We start from the raw sequence: 22203 nt of genomic DNA on the forward strand, positions 1-22203 counted from the left end.
GAGGACGGGAACTTTTTTTTGTTGGGCCCGAAGTATTAGCCCAAGAATATAAATGGGCTGGGTTTTGATTTTGGGTTAGTTGTAGATGGACTCAAGGGCAGAGTTGGACAGGCCCAAATCTGTCGATTCTAAGCTCCGTACCCGGGTTGGAGGGGGGAGGAGGAGAAGAAGGTCATTGGGCAGAGAGGGACAGAGGGTCATTTGGATGTGAAGGAAGTGTGCCAGGAAACAATGGAGTGCGCCGGGAAAGGGAGGGGAACTCGGTGTTTAGGCGCACCCAGAAGACGCTGTAGCCGCTGCGGAGCCGTTGCTTACTGTTCTGCCTCTCACCAGGTTCCCCATATATACGTTCTTTTTACTGACACTTTATGTGATTTCTGAGTTCAATTGTTCTGCAAAAAATTCAATTTTGAATATCATGTTGCATAGTAGCACCCGAGTTTCTTAAATTTGTTAGCGTTAACTGTTAAGCGTTTTGGTGCATAACCACAACTGGGTCTGTATCAGTTCGGCAAAATTGGCTCCAAATTACCAGTAAGAAAAAGAATCCTATTATAAGTCATGCTCATTGGCCATAATGGCCAGAATAGTTTAGTGACACTATTTTTCAGCTTATGCCTGCAACAGTACAGTATGACTCTTTAGACGAAAAAAACTATCAGTTGACGAGTTAGAAAATGCGCCACGCTGGGTGCTTGTAGGATACTAGGACTTGTGAAAAATGCAGTTTCTTGCTGATTAGTGCCTCGAGCCGGTCTTCTACCTCTAGAAAAGGTATTGTGGCCTTCAGAAGTTATTCTTTATCCTAGTTTGTTTTTAGTGCAACCTTGTGCTTCTGATGCTTTGAACCGCCTGTGTAATTTCCGTACGGGTTTGGAATGTTAGACAGCTGGTCGAGACAATTTTGCTCAATATTGTGTGGTTTTTACCTAGATCTAGTCATTACCATGTTTTCTTTAGTGGGACGAAATTTCTAGCACTTCAATATCTAGATTACATGACGCAACCAATAATGTTGAAAGCCTAAGGAAATGAACTATTTTACATATTACCCATATCTTCCCGCTGCCCATGAGTCTATATTGATTGTATGGGGATGAAAAGTAACTTCAGTATCAATGAAACCGCTAAGGTAATTTACTGGACTTAAACCTTTGGAGGTAGTGATTACTTGTAATGGCTAGATATGACTGCGCTAGACTGCCCACAAGTTGCTGTTAAGAATTTACGTTACACTTATGGGATCCTTTATCGTTTCTCTCCACCACTGTTCAAAGTTACTTGGGCTGCTATGCAGTATTTTCTCCTACAAAACTTTCATATGGTTTTCATGTTTTTTTTTTTTATACTCAAATTTTAAACAATATTTTTTGTTTGGCTTAAAGCTGTAATCTGTCTTATACCTTCAGATTTTGCACTGGAGTGATCATAAGGAAGAGTGCAAAAGATTAGAACAACAAATGAAAGGCGTAGATATCTTGAACGACTTTCCTTTCACATTTTCTCAAGAAGCTACACTTCAGGTAATTATCTCGGGTTATATTTTATGTTCTGGTGACTTTATTGATTTACTACTTCTGGTCAAATCTGCTAGGTCCTTGAAAAGGAGACTAGGTGTTTATTCTTGAGCAAAAGGGGCATCCATCAAATGGGAATGTGGTTGCATGAATGCTCTTGTGGGGCGTCAGTTACTTCCTCTAATTGCTCTAGGTTATTTATCTTGTTTTATAATTATCTATTTGAATGGTACATAAAGATTTAACAATGTTGTGCGGTGGTGCACGTTCTCTTCATTGTAGTCAACTATATTTTCCCCCTTATTGGCAGGTCAAATGATGGTTGGCATCTTCCCCAAATTTTGTGTCCTTGTACTGGTATCAAATTTTGCTTCTGGCACTTTTTTTGGACTAGAAGTTTATGTTTTTTGGAGTAGAAGTATCAAATTCACAATATAAACACGCAGAGCCTGTTTTTCCAATATCAAAGCAGTTAAGTGGTTGGAAGGACTACCATGAGTGGAGGTGCATTCCACTTCATTCACCTGCTGCTTTGCTTCTTCACTGGGTATGATACCTTAAGTTTCTGTCTTTAGTTGAGTTCTGTCTCACTTATAACTGTTCTTTAAAACTTTTCGTAGATCAGTCTACTCAAGTTCTTACAAGGAAAAATGGAAGCTTGTATGAGGAATCAACACCTAAGTGTTTCCCTTGGAATCCCTAATTTGTTTGGATATGTAGGGTTCCTAGGATTCTTTTGGAATATGTTTGCAAAATCTGTGGTTTGGCCTGTTATATACTTATATTTCAATTCAAAGTCTTGTGTTTTATGGTTTGGCTGCTAATTTCTCCAAAACATTGAATTCAAACCCAGCCCCTTTTGATTTACGAATCCATACACAATCTTTACTAATTGCTAATTCTTGGATATTGAAATACTTACCAAAAGTATAAAGACGTTTTTTATTCCAGCCACTTACAATTTATCATGCCATTCAATTGGCTGGTTTGGGAAGCGCGAACCATGAAATCAGGGAGAAACTCTACATACACTATCTCGGTACGTTGTCTTCAATTATCCACCCTGAAATCAGTACAATCTAATGTTTGATGTCTCTCTTTTGAACTATTCTTTAACTATTACGATTTTTTTACTATAGTATGACATGAACTTTTGTTGCTGCATTTTCTGCTGGCACAAAATCAAGTATGGAATGTACTTGAGTTGGGGTGAAAAATAATTGTACAGATGTAATATAAAATGTATGATGTTAATCCTGTGTAAAGCTTATGATCTATGGAATGCCGATGACATTCCTATATTTGATGTGCCTATTTGGTAATGACTAGTTAGTCAATCATCTATAGTATTATCATTGTTTTTACTGAAGTTTTTGTTATTGATAGGGCCTGAGAAAGAGCTTCTTCAACTTGCTGTCTTCTCAGAGTTGCATGCACTTTTTCCTGGTGTGCATGTGCATATAGAGCTTATTGGACCTGCAATTCCATTAAATAGGTCAGCTGTCCAGTTCAGAATGGATGTGTAACATGTGTTACTTTTTATAGGAACTTCAGCCCATCGGGACAAATTTAGCTAGCAGTTAAAGCGTTCCTTTCTTTGCGAACTTTTGGATATTTCAAACGTTAGTGCTAACCATCAATTATCTTTTATGACACTGATGAATAGGGATGGTGAGAGGATTGATCTTTACAATCATGCTCATTGCCTTGAGACAGATTGCAGCTGCAAATCTTCAAATGAGAGTATGAGCATGAATGTAAAGACTAGTCGGACTTCAAAAGTGACATTGCAGCTTCGAAGTGGGCTTTACCATGATCGATATAGGGATATAGCAGAGGTCTCTTTCTTGATTTTTTCAAAATCTTTTGTGCTTAAGTTGTTTGTCCAAAACCTGCCAACTAGGCTTTTTCCCTGCTTAGTTTGTGGTAATTCATGACTTCTGTTGTGTAAACAGGATTTCTCTCCTCATTTGGTGATTGCACCAAATGCTGGCATTGCTGCTTATTCAAGTTGGTTGCCTACAATTGTATGTCTTTAATACTCCACACATCTCACATTGTATGTGTGTATTTGCTAGCTAAACTACCTAGAAGCTGTTATATCTGGAAACTAATAACTGAATGAGCCATGCCTTTTTTCACTCAATTCTTATGGATGCTTGGATGAGCATTTCAGGAGCTAATTAAGGAGACAAAGGTCCCAGCAATTTTTTCCGATTACTGTGAAGAAGCTTGTCATCTTGGAGCTTGTTGCATAAGCACTATAACTGGCCATCCTCTCACATTTCCTGTGTGTTCACGTTGCTCTATTGTTTCCGTCTTTTCTCTCCCCTCCCCTCTCAAAAGCTACTGTTTATTGAATTGTCACTGCTTAATTTGACTAGATTCCAAATTATGCCTCTGCCTTGTAGATACAATTAAATCCATTCAGGCAGCCGATGGTGGTCGCAAACAGTGCTCTGTTTCTTCCTTGCTACAGTAATTGCTTCCTCTTTGGGATATGAAATGGTTTTGGATGTCAGTTTGAGGACTGTTCGTTAGCTTGTTCTGATGGAGTTCTTGAAGTCTCGACTCAAACAACCGTTCCGCATAAAAGACATGTTTACTGATGTAGCAGTACGCAAGTTATCAGATATTCCTGTGTTCAAGATATTACCATGTGCGGGGTGTGAATTTGGTGATCAAGATCAAGAATCTTGCTGCAACCAAAAGGAAGACCTGCAAGTTTCCCAACACTCAACATGATATGTTACATCGCCAATGCTTCCTCTGCGCTTTTTACTATACAGAAACTAATGCCATGGTTTACAAGTTTGATTGTTCAGTGAAACATTTGCCAATCAAGGTGGTCAGCTGCAAGTTTTTGACGGATAAAAGTTGTTCAATCTTCTTCAGTTTCTCCTTGACCTCTTTCTCTACTATGCTGGGGCCTCTCTCTTTTATGTTTGTTTTTCTTCCATTGTCATAAGAACGAGTATTTAATCTTACGGCGTGTATATGGTTATTGATCGTGCTATTTAAACTGCAAAATGCTAAATAGAGCCACTACATGAGACCTTTAAGCTGGCTAGGCCATGCGGGTTAAGAGATTGGACACTCTGTTCAAGCCAAGCCTTGCACCCTGCAGTTGGAAGATAGACCCAGCTCACCTTGATTGACTCGGCAATAATTTACAAGTACCAACAATAAAGTCTTTCACAAGTGAGACAGTAAAGAGAACCCTACCTTTTTGGGTATATTAATTAACACTCCATACTTCCCTCATATACCGAATAAATAATCTCCGTTTCAATTGAAATTTGCTGGTATTCATTAATTAGAAAATCTCAAGTATTTTAATTTTTGGTATTTCTAAAAAAGGAAATACTTTAATTATAAAGGGATTATATAAAAGTAATTATATAAACTGACATGACTTGATGTGGTTACTTATATTATAAATAGATATAACAAATCAGATAAAAGCACATAAGTTTGTGTAATTATTTCTTGTAATTCTTTTGTGGATGTAGCACTCATTTTTTAAAATTTTTTAAATTGATGATCAAAATTATTATTGAAAGTGACTGTTTCTTGATGGTTAAAGAGATGCAAGAGGAGCTAGAATCATTTTCAACAGATGATAATCTCATTAAGGAAGTTGAAATTCAGCATGTGCATCGCATGGAGAATGAGGTGGATCATAAATTAACACGTTATGCTTGAAATGTTGATAATATAGAAATATGGTGGGTTGATGTTCCTATATTTGTTGCACAAGCTATGTGGATTGATAAGAGCAACTTTATTGATTGATTTCATTATAAATGAATGTTTGGTTATTAAATAAAAAAAAAAATTATATTTCGCAACGGGAGGGATGATATATGCTTCAAAAGAAATTAGGCTCTGTTTGGATATAAAAATATTCTAAATCCATCTCATCTCATCTTATTATTATAATTTTTTTAAATTTTTATATAAAATATAATAAATAATTCAATTTTTTCAAATTTTAAAATAATAATAATATTAAAAAATAATATTTTATTTAACTTATTTAAAATTATCTTATATTATTTTATCCCACCATCAAAAACCAGCCCTCAAGTGAATTTTGGCCGAAGCCCTCTTAAAATTTCATAAATTATATGTCCATTAATGCATTCTGCTTTTCAATGAATCAATCCTGTCTGGGAGTTCTTATTTTTCTTTGGTGACCCCTAATTTCTTCGTATAGCCAAAAAAATAAAAAAAAATTCTCCTTGACCTGGAAATAGAACGAAGAAACCACGCACTGACAAATAATTAGTGTAGGACTCCGCCCCGACTTGGCCCGTACAGGTAGAAAATCCCAAAATCCTTCTACCTTCTATGCCGTTTAATCCCCAATTTCCAAAGCCTCAAACCGCAGGGCTTTCTCCACCACAGTTGTAGAGCCAGAGCCCACAAGAGCTCCATGTCTCTCTTCTCCCTATCCGTACGGCTCTCGTTGATACTCTGCTTTTTGGGGCTTCTATTCGGTTCTCATTTTGGGCACGCTCTGAAGCTGCCGTTTCGGGTCAAGGACGTGCTTCCCGCCCTGCCCCGTCAGATATCGTGGCCGGTGCTTAACAACTTCCACAGCGCCGTCGATTTGTTGCCATCCTTTGTTGGGTCGGTGAGTCCGTACAATGGGACGATTGACTGGAAAGGATCGTGCTTTGACGGCAACGAGGCACGCCTCGAGTTCACCGAAGGCGATCGGGACAAGCAGATGGGAGGCGGTGTTCTCTATCTCAAGGTTAGACTTATACGCAATCATGATCGTTATTTTTTTGACGGTTATTTAAAATGCTGTATTGTTAAATTTGGTTTAATTGAATTTCGAGTGGTTGAGGTTGGGCAATTTTTTTTTTTTTTTTTGCTTTTTTGCAATAGAAACTTGAATTGGATACCAAATTTGAGATAGCTTTTTAAATTTGAATTTTTTGTACCAGTTTGGTGTTATGAACCCACTAGGTAGAACTCACCCTTGAAAACTAGCTTACAAGGGAAGGGTGCATAGGGGCTTATAAACCATCAACTAATTTCATGCTTAGTCAATGTGGGATCGTAACAACCACCACGCTCCGCAACCGACATCCACGGCGATCCCGGCGCTCACACGGGCTGGCTGTGCGCTAGGTCTTTTCCTAGCTCCGGGCGAACACTGCCATGCCGGCATCACCCCCCGTGCCGCACGATTGTAACCGTCGCAACATGGCCTTAGATGTGGAGTGGCTCTGATACCATTTGTTATGAACCCACTAGGTAGAACTCACCCTTGAAAACTAGCTTACAAGGGAAGGGTGCCTAGGGGCTTATAAACCATCAACTAATCTCATGCTTAGTCAATATGGGATCGTAACATTTGGGTATCGAACATCATCTGCAGTGAGGTTTTCTTTGGAAGGTTTTTATATTTGTTTATTTTCTGAGATTTTCCCTTTTTGTCTCCTATATAATTTAAATGAATGGCGTAGCCTCGCGAAGTTGGAATGCTTGCAGTACTTTACACTTTCATGTTATTTAGGGTTGGAAATAATGAATATTTCGAAATTTCAGCCTTATGGTTAATAATGCAGCGAGATTCACTGGAATTCACGGGTGGATTTCGGATAGATAAAGAAAGACCAACATAGGTCGTATTTTTTATCGATACAAGAATCTTATTGATGAATAAGATGGGCATAGCCCAAGTAGAACATATACAAGAGCAACACCTAGGCATGATTAACAGCTGTTACAAGAAAGTCGTGAATATTAAACCCATCAAAATCTACTACAATTGACCAATGAAGTAAAGTGTTAAAAAATATAAGTTCTTGGCTCATCCATTGACTAGTAATAAATGATCATTAAATAACACAAGACACTTGCTTTGTCTATTTCTCTAAAAACTCCACCTGGAATTCGGGTATGGAATTAGGCATCTTCATCCATAATGGATCTTACCTTACAGTAGCTAGTGTTTCAATCTTACTACTGAATGAATCCTTTAGGTGGCCGATTGTAAGCTTGTATTATCTTTATCTTGTTGTTCTTGATTTGTGAAGTGAACTTATTCTTTCTCACTTCCATGTTCTGATTTTCAAACTGTTCCGTTGCATCATGGGCCTTTAGCATCGGCCCATGTAAAACCGTCTACTTTGATGTGCCTCCTCTGTTGGGGGCGGTAAACTTGATTTTATACTTAAAAATAGATTTCTACAGTTTGTAGCATAATTTACAACTTAACCGGTGGTGCTGTCAAATAGATCCAGTTAGTATTAAAATTTATAAAAGATCCATGTTTATGTGATTGTATCCATGCCAATTTTCTTTTGGGAAATACGCATCGGAAGTAAGGGAAAAGTGCTTGGTAGATTTGTTAAATCATCCAACCTCTCAAATATTCTCTTTTGGTCTTGGTATTTTGGTACAGTTTCCTGGATTGACTTTCTCCCTCCTTTACAGACATCTGCAGCGCACAGCTGGACCTGCATGGATCTGTATGTTTTTGCAACACCCTACAGGATTACGTGGGATTACTACTTCTCTGCTAGAGAACATACATTGAAATTTGATTCATGGGAAGAGCATGCAGAGTTGGAATATGTATGCTTATGTTCTATGTATGTTTAGATCTAATGCCTGTAAACTTTGTTGCTTAAAGGTGATATTCTTGCTAAATCTACTGATCAGGTTAAGCAGCACGGGATTTCTGTATTTCTCATGCCATCAGGAATGCTAGGGACCCTGCTTTCTTTAGTGGACGTCTTGCCTTTGTTTTCAAACACTGCATGGGGTCAGAATGCCAACATAGCATTTCTGAAGAGCCACATGAGTGCATCATTTGAAAAACGTCCTCAGCCTTGGCGAGCAACTATAAATCCTGATGATGTTCATTCTGGTGACTTCTTAGCCGTATCAAAGATCCGTGGTCGGTGGGGTGGATTTGAGACATTAGAAAAATGGGTAACTGGTGCATTTGCTGGTCATACAGCAGTTTGTTTGAAGGATGAAATGGGTAATCTTTGGGTTGGTGAATCTGGACACGAGAATGAAGAGGTATGAAATAAATGACTAATGCAAATACAAGAACAGATTCCCATAACTTAAATTAGTAAAATTTTGTAAAATAATATATGGCTTGACCTTTTCATTTTAGCATGGGTACATGCTTGTAGACAGTATTTACTTTGCCGTGTTAGGTTGATATGGCTCTAATTTTGTTATCCTTTCCTTAAATTGCATTTTTTAGATCATTTGAATGGATTTGAATTATGATATGATTTTGAGGGCATTCTTCTTTCCATTTTTCGTTTTTTTTCAAAGTGGCTCACAGATTGAAAAGTCTTTAAACCATACCTATTCTGACTTTGCAGGGTGAGGAGATTATAGTGGTAATTCCATGGGATGAATGGTGGGAGTTGGCACTAAAGGATGGTTCTAATCCACAAATAGCCTTGCTTCCATTGCATCCAGAGTTGCGTGCAAAATTCAACTCCACTGCGGCGTGGGAGTATGCTCGGAGCATGGCAGGCAAGCCATATGGTTATCACAACATGATATTTAGTTGGATTGACACAGTATCTGACAACTATCCTCCACCTCTTGATGCTCACTTGGTATGCATCTTCACTAATTTTAAAATAAATGTGCTTTATCAAACTTGCTTTTCCATGGAGGTTACTGAATGAACTAAAACTGTTGCTACATATCCTTGCTAAGCATATCACTGGAGTTGTCATTAACTTATGGCATATTGATTTTATATGATGGCGACGCACATGGTTCACCACTGCTTTGGCATTGTGATTTAACTTATTGCTGTGGTGTTTGGGTATTGCAGTCAGTTCACATAGATACAGCAGCACATTGTTATTCGCAAGTAGTTTTAAATTGGCTAGTTCTGTTTGCAGGTCATTTCTGTCATGTCTATGTGGACTAGAATGCAGCCAGCATATGCTGCAAATATGTGGAATGAAGCTCTAAACAAGCGACTAGGGACTGAGGTAGTTGCATTCCTTGGATGCTATTCTTTTTCTACTATTTATGGGGATTTATTTTACACTTGTGGATTCTAAAGCATGTTGTTTTGCTCCAATTTCAAACAAAAATCTCAGTTGACCTGGTGTATGATGGACCATCGAAATTACAAATAATGTATTTTATGAGAAAAAAAATGCTTAGAAGCTGATGAATCATGAGTGTCTTTCTTTAGACCTGTTTGTGGACTGTTTAACATATTTGTTATGAGTCTCAGTTCTATCTCCTCATTATTAGACATTTCAATTGCCATCTATTTGCTGTTTTTTGAAGATCATCTTTATGTTCAATGGAAGCTGGTGTTTTGGTACTGTACCTATGGAATATACGTCTGCAATAGGCTATATGAATGGTATTAATACCGATAACGATCAAGGATGGATAATGAACAGTGCCAATAGGAAATTTGTTATAACACATGTCGATCAATGAATCTCGTCAAGAGTGTGCCTTGCGAGTTCTTTTTTTTGGCTTCACTGTTGACTATCTTCCTTCCACCAGAAATGAAATGGTGAAATACAATTTTCCATATTGAAAAATTATCCCCTTGTACTTTACTTTTTTTAAGCTCTTGTTCCAGAGGTTTTGAGTTTTCGTGTTCTTGGTTTTGTGTAGGTAATATATTTTGAGTAGCACAAAATTTGATGGTGCGGCCATTTTTCAAGCAGATGATTATACACAGGATAGAAATTTCAAGCAGTTTCTGTCTGTTTGATTCTGATAATGATGGGCCAGAACTATTCTTGGCTTTGTGCTAGTCTTCGCATAAAGTGCTAATTTTCATTGGCATATTTTACCTTTAGCTGCTTTTGCTATAGTCATGTCTTATTTTAGCTGTTTTTATTTTCAGGATTTGGACTTGTATGAAATTCTAGCTGAAACCGAAAAGCGTGGAATAGCATTTGATCAATTGCTTACCATTCCAGAACAAGATGAGTGGGTGTATAGTGATGGGAAGTCGACAACCTGTGTTGCATTTATCCTTGCAATGTATAAAGAGGCTGGAATATTTGGACCTATTTCTAGCTCTATTCAAGTAACTGAGTTCACCGTAAGTCATAATCCCCCTTGCCGCCCCCCCCTCTCTGGGACTCATTTTTCTATTCTCATTAGGTTCACTGTATGTAACAATTATGAAAAATGACATGGGCTTTATCAATTGTTGCAGATTCGTGATGCTTATATGCTCAAGATTTTTGAGGATAACCAAACACGACTGCCAAGTTGGTGTAACAATGAGGGTGGACGGCTCCCATTCTGCCAGGTTCTTGGTGAGTATTGGATGGAATTGCCTCAGTATAACACGCTAGAGCCATATGCCAACATGAATGAGAACTGCCCCTCCTTACCTCCTATTTACGATAGGCCCATTCGATGTTAATTCGAAATTTAACTTGCATGCGAAGGCATCTCTCTCGTTGAATCTATCTTTTTAGCCACACGGTATATAATGTGTTATTGTTGTTCCTCAAACCTGCCTCTATCTTGCTTTTATATACCTGTACGACATTTTCATGTAGCTGCACATTTCTCTGGTAATAATATCCTTGGAAAAGGTGCTAAGTCACTGATATGCACTTTTAATTTCAGCGTGAGACACAATATTTGTACATATCTCTCATCAAATTGAAGACATTTTTATGTAGTGAGATCGCTTGCAGTGATTATGGATGAATTGCATTAAACTTGATGCAGTAACAAATCATTTCATTTTTGTATGGAATGCAACTTTGAGAATCATGTGTACTAAACAATATTACTGTAACTTCTTAAATTACAAGTGATTCTTGTTTATCGTTCATAACCGGAGAAGAGATGAGACTTAGGCTTATAATAAAGTCCTTATAAGTCATTCCATCTCAATATCTAAACACGAATAGTTTTTAATTTTTAATTTTTAACTTTTTTATCTAATCATTATAACTTTTTTAAATTTTCAAACAAAATACAAAAAATAATTCAAAATTTTCAAATCTTAAAATAAAAATTATATTTTAACAATATTTTTACTTTATAATATTTTTATTCAATTTTTTTTTTCCAAAACGTTATAAAACATATTAATTCAAATATTTTACTACTATTTATAAACTATTTATAAATCATCTAATCTCATATCAATATCCAGACCTTACTTTTATTATTTCAAAAAAGCTATATGCACTCGGGATAGGTACACGTCGTGTACCCGAGCCCTCCATGGGGACACCGGAAGAAACGCTGCGTTTCAACTTGGATAATCCACTTCGTGCGAACACTTCCCGTTTCTCCCATCCTCCCCTTCTTGTGAACACTCTCCTTTGTCACAAGCAGATGACCTCTCTACTTCCCACCCACAAAGAGCTTCACCACAACGAGACCTCTCTGGGTTTCAATCTTCTTCACCATGAAAACAGGTTAGCATTTTGTCAACTTCATCTTCTTCGTATTTCGAAGCCCGAAACCCTAACCCACGAAACCAGATTTTTCTCCCTAAAAAATTATTCTACTTTCTTGAAGATACTTGATTTTTCTCCCTTATTCACGAGTTGACCTGTAGAATTAACAAAAATCTTGAAATATCTTAATTAAAAAAGCCTGAAATATCTTACTATAGTGTAAGTAGGTACCAAGGATTCACTGTGGTTGTGGTTGTGGTTGATACTGAGAAAGACCAATTTATATGATATATAGCGTATTCAAATAAGTTGCATTCATATTCCAATCTAATCCCAGTTTATCACTTAATTTTGAATTGAGAACTTAAATTTTAGGTCCAAGGGGGCTCTAGTGGTATTGGTACCTTTGCAATTCAGATAGCTAAATATAAAGGAGCACAAGTTTTTGTCACAGTAGGTCCAACAACACGCTCATCTCATTACATAAACTCAAAATCATTCATATATTTCAGATCTTGATCACCAGGGAGTGAATAAAAACTAGCTATTTGTAAGGATCTTGGTTGCTCTATTTAATGCATTTAGGTCTTCTACTTACTCTGTTTGGTTTAATGCATTTCAAATTGTAACTAAAATCTTGCTCTATTTGGTTTTAACAGATATTCAAATTGTAACTAAAATGGTTGGTTGCTAAATATTGTGATCTTGTTGGCGTATTTTCTTAGTTTTTCGACTAAAAGAGCCATTGCAGTGGATTGGCTGACCTCAAATTGGTTTTAGGATTTGAGATTTTTGAAGTAGGTTTTCACTTGGTTACAAAATCTGTGTTGGTTGGTTGACAACTACTATATTAGTAAGTCTTAGTACTTTTGTATGTGCGGTATTCCATTGATAAATTGACTTGAGTCATTCTCAGATTGGTAATATTGTGACTACATGGGAATGAATTAAACTTGATTTTATTTGGTAATATTATGATTGTGATTTTGGTTCAAGCTAGGATGTCATCATCATCGTCATTGTCTTCTTCGAGTAAACCATTATGCTACTGTGAGGTTGAAACCACATTGAAATACTCAAATACTAGAAGAAATTCCGGGTGACCCTTCTTAAGATGTCCAAAGTACAACAAAGTGGTAACAACATCATTTGTACATCTAACATTTGTATATATGTATAAAATGATCAGGGATTACCATACTGCAAATTTTTCAAGTAGGCAGATAGTACTCAGGAGAATGAGCTCAAACTTCGAGAAAGAAATGATGAATTGTTAAGGAAGGAAAAGCAAATCAAGAAGATACTTGACGATATCGAGAAGGTGAAGATTAAGGTCCTTAAGAGTTTGGATGAGATCAAGAAGAGAGAGATGTTGGTTCGGGATTAAGAAGCTGAAATAAGACATTCAAGAACACTACTCCGGGTGTATTGGATTTTTCAGTTGTTGTGTCATGTTACCTATTAGTTTTGTATAGTGACCGGCAGTAACTGATGTTGTTATTTTTCATTGTATATATTGACAAATTTGTCTAATGTTAGCTAATGTTATATGGTGACCAGTAGTAACTAATGTTGTTATATGGTGTAATTTCTGTGAATTGAAATGTGTAATGAGAACTGAAGTATGCTAGTTTGATAACAGTTTTGTATGACCAATAAACAAACACAAATCTGTTCATGCTCATTGGTCTACAATATTCCATAAACAACAAATCTACTTGGAACCAATTTCATATTTCCACCCTTTTACAAACTCTCATACCATCCAAAATAATATAGTAATTTCTTCTAAATCCACAAAAACACAAATATGCCATGTGTTCATGAATTACATTGAAAACACATAAATATTCTAAATATCAAAATTAAACTATCTCATTATTGCCGGTTGTCTCATCGAACCCTAGTTGCATTGGTGAGTGCTCATCCATCCCATACTGCACCGGTTGTGAGTCATCCAATCCATATTGCATCTGTAATAGATAATATTAATTTAAGAATGTGATATCGACATGACTATAAAAATATGTAATTATTTGAGAATTCTTACACTTTGTGAAGTGGCAAATAAATTCCTACAAGTCGCCACCACTGGTGTATCTCCTCCATCTCGCTAATAAGCAAATAACGAAAAGCAAAACACATTTGTCAATCTTGGTAGTATTAAATTACAAATAAACATGTAAAGTAAAAAAAAGGTCCACCTGCTTTGCGTTTCCCATTCATTGGTGCTTTCTTCATCTTCGCTTGAACTTTTCGCATGCGTTTCTCATTTCCTGATACTCTCCTCAGCGATGGGGGTCTGCCTTTCCCTATCACAGTTAGTGGACTGAGTACTTTTTTGAGCTACCACCTGTAGTTGTGTTCTTTGCCTTACAACCAACATTGGAACCCGTGACCATCATTGATGGGGATTCTTGGTTGTCACCATATAAGTCAATCATTGCAAATAACTTTTGTGTTGCATCCACAGTATGCTTGTCTGAACCCGCTGCAAGAGTAATCATCTTATAACAGATATTCAATAGACTTGAATATCGGTTAGCATCTACCCACTGATCCCCTGCGTCAAAGCTTCTGTATATTAACGTGTATCTCTGTTTGATGTCCTTCCTCTATCGCTCTAAAATGTATTTAGCTGGCACAAATTTAATGTCGTTACATTTGAATACTGTCAAAATGTGCTTACACAATATCCCCTTCATCTGAAATAACCTACATGAACACTTTGCGACTGTATCTTCCTCACTAAAGTCCATGTAGTGTGTAACCTGCTTAGTAAACTCTTCAACACAAATTTCATCCTCTATGTGATAGGTCTTTACAACACCGTCACTCTTAAGTAACTTTGGATCCATATCAATAATGCCGGTAATTTGCTGTTGAACTTTTCCGAATTTAGCATTCGTGTACAAATCTTTGAATTTTTTTTTAATTGGAGATCTAGATATACATGGAATAGTGACATTAAATGAGTGGAAGTCCGCTGCAGTTTCATTCTCAATTTTCTTTTTCAACGAGTTATCAAATTGGTCTACAAACTCTTTCAAGTTTGTCTTAGCATGAACATAACCGTCAAAAAAAGCATTCATGTTCTCACTCAGTCGTGCTGTACTCATTCCAGCCCAAAATACGTCTTTCAAGAATGCCAGTACCCAATGCTGACGCTCGGCATATAAACTTTGCAGCCATGCATTCTCATGCAAGTTGTACGTGGTGATTAGCTGATCCCAACTCTCTTCAAACTCTTCAACACTTTGGGTGTCATACACAGATTTCATCAATTCAGTTTTCATCCCATTTTTGTATGAAGCATGTGAGCTAAGCTTTTCAGGGACTTTCTTCAGTATCTGCCACAAACAAAATCGATGTCGGCTTTCTGGAAATACAATGGCAATCGCATTTTTTACCGCTCTGTCCTGATCTGTGGTAATAGCTCTCGGAGCTATACCATCCATACAATTCAATCAGGTCCGAAATAACTAGACAAACGTCTCCGTATCTTCACTGGATATCAATCTTGCACCTAACAAAATTGACTGGCCGTGGTGGTTTACACCAGCAAATGGTGCAAAGGGCATCCCATATCTATTCATCAGATATGTGGTGTCGAATGTGACCACATCACTGAAATACTGATATGCTACCCTACTATGGAGGTCTGCCCAAAAGACATTGTTTAACCTCTCGTCATCATCTAAATCCATCAATGCAAAGAACTCAAGATTTTTGTACTGCATCCTTAAAAAATATTCTTGAAGCGCTCCGGCGCCACCTTTCCCAAGTCGCATATGTTTTGCCTTGTCAATATAATTTCGACAATCATTTTCCAAAAACGGGAGGTTCTTGAATCCAACTGCATCAACGACAATAGATCCGAAACTCTTATTCATCCGGATGCCAGCCAAATTATTTATATCTAGGACTTTTTTATGGAGTCACTCACTTCTCTATTACATCGGAAGAAGAGGGATTTAGTTAGACTGAGGCCGTGATTATGAATATTATGAACTGTTGTCAACCTAAACTTTCAGTCAACTTTTAAGGCATTAATCTTTGCCTTACATTCTATCTTTCCTGTCGGTCGTGGTATGGCAACATTCAATGTCTTATTACGGGTCTTCCCACCACAGGCACAACCATGGGTGGCATATCTAACATTGCCATCCTCTTTCTTCTCAATTCTTCTTGTCATCACTCAAAACCTGTATTTTTTAGCATACTGCTTATAATGACTCATTACTTCTTTAAAAGAATTAAACTCCATCCCCGACTTTGACTCTTCAATTGTATTGGCACCAACTTCATCCTCTAACTGAGATGTCCTGATAGTGCCATCTTCTATATCTCGTGAATTTGGTCTATCTTCGTCTCCACCTTCAACTCTAGTGGAGGTACATAAAATATCAGTTTCCCTACACACGGGTGTTTCCTCTACGCCAACGCTTCTGCTCGTAGCGGAGCTTGTAGTCATGAGAGGAGTCGGGTAACTAATATTCTACAAAAAGAACAAAAAATCTATGACATTACACTTGAACAAAAAAAAAAAAAAAACCCAACTTTGAAAAAAGAAATACATGAGCACAATTGCATCACCATTTGAATATTGCTTAGATATTGGTAGCCATCTGGATATGGCAAAAAAGCAGGTGACTCCGCATGAATTGGTCCATAGTAACCGTGCATGTAATTTGTAAAGTTTGGACAAGTTGATGGTATGTCCTTATCACTTCTTTTCATTTTTCAATAAAGAAATTCCAGGACCTTGTAACAGATAATTTTTAAATCATTATTCATCTAAGACACTAATAATTTTCTAAAACAAATAAAGAATGATGTCACCTTCTAGCATGCATAATTTTCAACATGTTGATCATAACCCTTTCTTCTAGCATGCATTCTACTCATGTAAGATATTTTATTGCCAATAAATATCGAGGATCACATAAGACTCTTTATTTTTTTTTTCCTCCACATGAAAGTTCAATATCAGGGATTAGTCCAATATCCTATCAAAATTTGTGTTCCTTCAAACTTCTCAACCTTGGCAGTGGGCTCTAACTTGCCTCTCCCTAAAACCATTGCAAATGTACTCCAGCAACCCCTTTGACCATGCGCTCCATATAAAGGTACAAAAGAAAAATTAATGGAGTTGAAGAATAATTATGACCAAATGCAAAACATAATGAACAAAAAAATTACATATTTGGCTGTGTATTACCAGTAAAATAAATGAAAATTAAAAATATGAAGCCGTTGATAAGAAGTTAAGAAGCAAAATAAAGGAGCCTCAGGAAACCGATATTCAAGCTCAAGCACAAAACAGAGAAATGATAAATTCATTCAAGCTCAAGCACAAACAATGGAGCCTTAGGAAACCGATATTTAACGATGCCAATGGCAGCCACCCCTAACGACGCCAATGATAACCACCCCCAACGACGGCTACCCACAGCGACGCCAACACGGGATTCGGCTCAATGGCTACCCACAACGACACCTACACTGGATTTGGCAACGACGCCAACGACCGACGAGATTTGGCTAGATTCGGTAGCTTTTGGTTGTGAAGGGATTTTGTTTCTGGGTTTTGAGCATGGTTTTGACATTTCATTTATGAAGGGATTCCCGCATCCCCCGCGTGTACCCGTCCCGTGTACTTATAGAAGAACTTTTATTATTTTGCTTTTTAACTAAAGTGGACGAGACTCTATATTTTATTGATAACCCCCCTCTTATAGTAGAAAATTTACTGGAAAACCCTAGCACCCAATTTGAATCCTGCTCTATTTAAATGTAACCTGAAATGCAAATGATAAATAAGCGACATCAGGATATTGTCGCCCACAAATTTTTCCTGTTGATGTAGAAAACTGATTTGCTCATTTTTGTTCTTTATGATTATTCAGAGGGTTGGTCATATTTGGTCGACCTCATCTCACCTCTCCCATCTTTTTTTCCCTCTCACCAAACAGAAGGAATAAAAAAATGTGCATGTATAAAATGTTTGTGCTAAGTGAATATATAAATTTGTAAATAATTCTTTATTCATGAATAATAAATGTAGTCTTATAGTAAATGATGTATTTAAGGTGGATTTAAACAAATAAAGTAAGAAACATGCAATGCATTTTGAAATAAATTGTTTTATATATTGAAGTATATATATAAAGTAAATCGCATAAATTTTCACTACGAATGTACCTAATTAGTTTATATATTGAAATAAATTAAAAATAACTATCGAAAAGTTAAGTAGTACTGATCGATGTGATTATAAGCAAGTAAAAATTAGTTTATTGCTTAAGCTGATCATATGGAATAAGAAAAATGTTTTAATCACAAAAAATCTCATAAAATTTAAAAAATAAATCTACAAACTGACGTGATTTGGTGTGATAGGTTATATTATAAATTTATTTTTATTATAAATTTATATTAATTTATAAATTTATTTTTATAAGATATTTCGTACCTATAGCAGTACTTCTCATTATATAATTCATATATCATGTTGGTTTAAGGAATATAACGAGTTGAAGATAGATAGAAGTCAATGCTTAATTAGGATATTTTATATGATATGGCTACGTACCTACCTACCTACCTTTAATTATATATTTAAGGGGAGATTAATAAGGCAAATTAATAGAACAAAGAAAAACACAAGAAAAGGGTTTTGAATGAATCTAGATATCTTTTATGTACGGCCTCCTGTCTTTGCCTCTTGTATTCGGATCTAAGGCAGCCTAATTGAATGGAATGGAATATAGGACTGAGTAAGTGTTACGGTAATAAAGAAATTTTATAAAAATAAATTTATAAATTAATATAGTTAATTATGATTTTATATGATATGATATTAGATATATTTTATAATAAAAATAATTTCATAATTTAACTTATAACATGAAAATACATTAATTAATAAATTTATTTTTGTGAGATATTTTTTGAAAATACATTTCTCATACATCAAATGCCGCCTGCTTCGATCATCCATCTAACCGTTTGAGCTTTAGATTATTCCGAGTATTGATACATATAATATATTTTCACAATATATTTCATAATAATATTATAAAATATAGATATTTTTTTAAAGTAATGTTATTTTTGTAAAATATTTTTATACAATTACTATTCATTATTGTGAAATGTATTGTGAAAAATATTATGTATAAATTATTTTTCTTAGATAATGCTACTCATCATCTATTTTTTATCATTCTCTTATCATCTTATGATGTGTCATTAAATAATTGAAGATTATTTATTATGATTTTTTTATTATTTATTATATTTTAATTATGAACTTATCATTTAATTAATATCATATTATAAGATGATGAGAAGATGATAAAAAAAAAATGAAGAGCAGAATTTTTCTTTTCCTTAAATTCCATTCAAAGCCTCTTTCCGTCTCAGAATATTATTACTCAATTGTGGGAAGGAACTCATGTAAATTATAATTTCAAAATGTTGTGGGTTAGCACCAGTATTAATACTACCTACTACGGCGCCGTTTAGAATGGCCATGTACGTTAACGTACCGACGTACATAAACGACCGCGAAACCGTCCATGCATGCTTCCCATCGAACTTTTCAATGTACAGAACGCAATATAAATATGCATGTATGTCCTTCTCTTGATCATGAAAACCTCAAGAAGAACACTTCAACGCCAACCTCTGACTTTAGCTAGCTCTTAATAAGCATGACTTCTCTTATGTAATCTATCCTCCATTCATTGATCTCTGACTTCCTTTACCCTAATTCAATTCAAGCAATGACATTAATATTATGCTTGTTCACCATTGCAATCTCGCTTCTGCTCTCGTCGACTCCAGTCTCTGCTCATTTCTTCCCCAATATCACATCGATACCGCCGTTGTTAAATGCCACAAACGGCCCGTGGGACTCCTTCCGAAACTTCTCCGGCTTCCACGCAGGCGATAAATCCGACGGCTTGTCCAAGCTTAAGCACTACTTGCAACACTTCGGTTACATCACCAACTCCACGTCCAATTACACTGATGACTACTTCGACGATGCCCTCAAAGCCGCCATCGAGACCTACCAGAAAAACTTCAACCTCAATGTCACGGGCGAGCTCGACCCACAGACCGTCCAGCAGATCGTGCGGTCTAGATGCGGCGTCCCTGATATCGTCAATGGCTCCACGACCATGAACTCTGGGAAAAAGACGTCATCGTCTAACAGCACGCACTTCCACACCGTCTCTCACTACAGCTTTTTCCCCGGCACGCCGCGATGGCCCAACAGCAAGCGGAACCTGACCTACGCGTTCCTGCCTGAAAATCAGCTCTCAAACGACGTCAAGACCGTGTTCTCTCGCGCCTTCAACCGGTGGTCTATGGTGACGGCGCTAACATTCACGCAGACGGAGTCGTTCAACGACGCCGACATCCAGATCGCGTTCTTTGTGGGTGACCACTGGGACGGAGAGCCATTTGACGGTTTACTTGGGACACTGGCCCACGCGTTCTCGCCAACGAACGGACGGCTCCACCTAGACGGCGACGAGAGCTGGGTGGTCTCGGGTGACATCACCACCTCCTCGTCGACGTCGGCAGTCGACCTCGAGTCGGTGACCGTGCACGAGATTGGGCATATTCTGGGGCTGGGCCACTCCTCGGTGGAGAACGCGATCATGTACCCGACGATTTCGTCTCGGACGAGGAAGGTGGAACTTGCCAATGATGATATATTGGGAATTCAGGAGCTGTACGGAGCCAATCCCGCTTACAACGGTTCATCTACAACTCCGGAAGCTCAGAACGAGGGAGGAACCGATTATGGTGCAGCCCAGAAATTGGGTTCTCCATTGGACCTGAAGTTCGCCGTCGGCATAGGATTATTATTGTTGTTTTTGTAGCCTTTTATTTCCCGGCTGATTTTGTTTATTTATTTTATTTTTTGTTATATATATACAGTTATACATTTTTTTTTTTATATACAGAAATTGGGTTCGCAATCAGTATCATGACCACACACATTATACTCGAATCATGTGTTGAAAAAGAATCTGCAAGTAATCTCATATTGCAAATTTTGATGGCTGTCAAAGATGTTCTAAGAGCATTCGAAGCCGGTGCCCTCACTACAACAAATTTGAGATTTTGGGACGAAATTATTTAGGGACGAAATTTTTTTCGTCCCTAAAAGTCATTTTTTGGGACGAAATTTAAATTTCGTCCCAAAAAATCCATGAATGTAGAAAACCGTTCGAACGTCAAAATAACCGATCGAACAGTTTTTTCTGCGACGAATTAAATCGTCCCAAAAAATTTTTACCGTTCGAACGTGAAAAAATACGTTCGAACAGTAAAATTTGGCGGATAATTACTTTATTATGGCGGGAAAAGTTCAAAAACGTTCGAACGATAATTTGTTGTGTTCGAACGGAACATATTTGGTGGCAAATCCTGGCAGGAAGCTTTCTAAACCGTTCGAACGGAATATATTTAGTTAGAACATATTCAAGCACCACATTTATACATTCGAAGGTATAATTTTAATCTCGGTACGAAACTCAAAATATAAAAAATATCTATCATATATACAAATTCATTAATTAATTTTATGTAATTAATTTTAAAATATTTTAATGATTTCTTTTACGTTAAATAAGATATTTAGTAAATAAATATTATCAATCACATACATATTAATCAACCAAATAAAGCAAATATTATCAATCAAAATGTCATATATATTGTTCATAATTACAACAAAAGAAAATATAAATAAAAAATAAAAACTATGATGCGAGGTCTCTACACACATCCTCGACTGCAGCTAATTGTGTCTCTACTTGTGTCAGTCGAGTACTAACTGTGACCTGAGTTGCATTATTGGCATTAATCGCTGTACGTAACTCATCAACCTCTGTACGTAACCCAGAGACGGTAGCCATAATCTCTGTACGCAACTCAGACATGGCAGTATGCACTGCATCAATCACTGCTGATGTGTGTACACCGATCTCAGCACGCAATATGTCAGCCAGCTCCTCGCGAATATATGTGCGTGATGTCTCAGGCTGTGTAGATGTCTCACCGGCCGATACTCCAGTATCTCCTGGCTGCCCATCTCTCTGAATCTCAGCCCTATCTGGAACAGCTCCACGAAAACGAAATCTAGAGTGTCCCGTGCTCCGTGATAGGGTGGTGCTGTTGATCGGTGCCATCGGAAATCGAGAACGCTCGGCAGATTCGGGCACAACCCCGGCATGTAGCAAAAATCGAGTGAG

At 37.0% G+C, this 22203-nt stretch overlaps 4 protein-coding genes across 5 annotated transcripts; 3 read left to right on the plus strand and 1 right to left on the minus strand.

Annotated features, from left to right (window-relative positions):
• Window positions 1–180: 180 nt before the first annotated feature.
• On the plus strand, window positions 181–4762 carry LOC108984978 (zinc finger MYND domain-containing protein 15). 2 transcript variants are annotated; one of them, XM_035683979.1, is made up of 11 exons: window positions 181–333; window positions 1410–1523; window positions 1595–1710; window positions 1828–1838; window positions 1964–2064; window positions 2469–2556; window positions 2904–3012; window positions 3184–3355; window positions 3473–3544; window positions 3694–3807; window positions 3929–4762. In XM_035683979.1, the coding sequence occupies exons 1-11, from the start codon at window positions 232–234 to the stop codon at window positions 4019–4021; spliced, it is 1092 nt and encodes a 363-aa protein (XP_035539872.1). In that variant the 5' UTR covers window positions 181–231; the 3' UTR covers window positions 4022–4762. The 2 variants fall into 2 exon arrangements, with proteins under 2 accessions (XP_035539872.1, XP_018812641.2); XM_018957096.2 differs by having other exon boundaries at window positions 1828–1874; window positions 3929–4760.
• Window positions 4763–5678: 916 nt separating this feature from the next.
• On the plus strand, window positions 5679–11197 carry LOC108984977. Its single transcript, XM_018957094.2, has 7 exons — window positions 5679–6279; window positions 7974–8114; window positions 8202–8567; window positions 8885–9127; window positions 9422–9514; window positions 10399–10599; window positions 10717–11197. The coding sequence occupies exons 1-7, from the start codon at window positions 5956–5958 to the stop codon at window positions 10927–10929; spliced, it is 1581 nt and encodes a 526-aa protein (XP_018812639.1). The 5' UTR covers window positions 5679–5955; the 3' UTR covers window positions 10930–11197.
• A 2594-nt stretch (window positions 11198–13791) lies between these two features.
• On the minus strand, window positions 13792–15819 carry LOC108984973 (protein FAR1-RELATED SEQUENCE 5-like). The gene is made up of 6 exons (XM_035684321.1): window positions 15453–15819; window positions 15082–15371; window positions 14646–14982; window positions 14311–14417; window positions 13977–14039; window positions 13792–13899 (listed from the first exon to the last, which is right to left on the minus strand). The coding sequence occupies exons 1-6, from the start codon at window positions 15817–15819 to the stop codon at window positions 13792–13794; spliced, it is 1272 nt and encodes a 423-aa protein (XP_035540214.1).
• A 3897-nt stretch (window positions 15820–19716) lies between these two features.
• Window positions 19717–20826, plus strand: LOC108984975 (metalloendoproteinase 2-MMP-like). The gene has a single exon (XM_018957092.2). It carries the CDS (start codon window positions 19717–19719, stop codon window positions 20824–20826), a length of 1110 nt encoding a protein of 369 aa, XP_018812637.2.
• Window positions 20827–22203: the final 1377 nt, after the last annotated feature.

This window comes from Juglans regia, chromosome 13 (assembly GCF_001411555.2).
Source record: "Juglans regia cultivar Chandler chromosome 13, Walnut 2.0, whole genome shotgun sequence".
In the NCBI taxonomy this organism is placed as follows: Eukaryota; Viridiplantae; Streptophyta; class Magnoliopsida; order Fagales; family Juglandaceae; genus Juglans; species Juglans regia.

Excerpts from the sequence above, each read along its gene's own strand:
- LOC108984978 (XM_018957096.2), top strand. The coding sequence starts at position 232 with ATGGAGTGCGCCGGGAAAGGGAGGGGAACTCGGTGTTTAGGCGCACCC. Across the intron at positions 2,065-2,468 it reads CTGCTTTGCTTCTTCACTGG|CCACTTACAATTTATCATGC; the intron begins GTATGATACCTT and ends TTTTTATTCCAG. Across the intron at positions 3,545-3,693 it reads CAAGTTGGTTGCCTACAATT|GAGCTAATTAAGGAGACAAA; the intron begins GTATGTCTTTAA and ends TGAGCATTTCAG.
- LOC108984977 (XM_018957094.2), top strand. The coding sequence starts at position 5,956 with ATGTCTCTCTTCTCCCTATCCGTACGGCTCTCGTTGATACTCTGCTTT. Across the intron at positions 6,280-7,973 it reads GCGGTGTTCTCTATCTCAAG|ACATCTGCAGCGCACAGCTG; the intron begins GTTAGACTTATA and ends CCTCCTTTACAG. Across the intron at positions 9,128-9,421 it reads CACCTCTTGATGCTCACTTG|GTCATTTCTGTCATGTCTAT; the intron begins GTATGCATCTTC and ends TTCTGTTTGCAG.
- LOC108984973 (XM_035684321.1), bottom strand. The coding sequence starts at position 15,819 with ATGAATAAGAGTTTCGGATCTATTGTCGTTGATGCAGTTGGATTCAAG. Across the intron at positions 14,040-14,310 it reads TGATGGTCACGGGTTCCAAT|CGAGATGGAGGAGATACACC; the intron begins GTTGGTTGTAAG and ends TTTGCTTATTAG. Across the intron at positions 13,900-13,976 it reads TATTTGCCACTTCACAAAGT|ATGCAATATGGATTGGATGA; the intron begins GTAAGAATTCTC and ends TATCTATTACAG.
- LOC108984975 (XM_018957092.2), top strand. The coding sequence starts at position 19,717 with ATGACATTAATATTATGCTTGTTCACCATTGCAATCTCGCTTCTGCTC.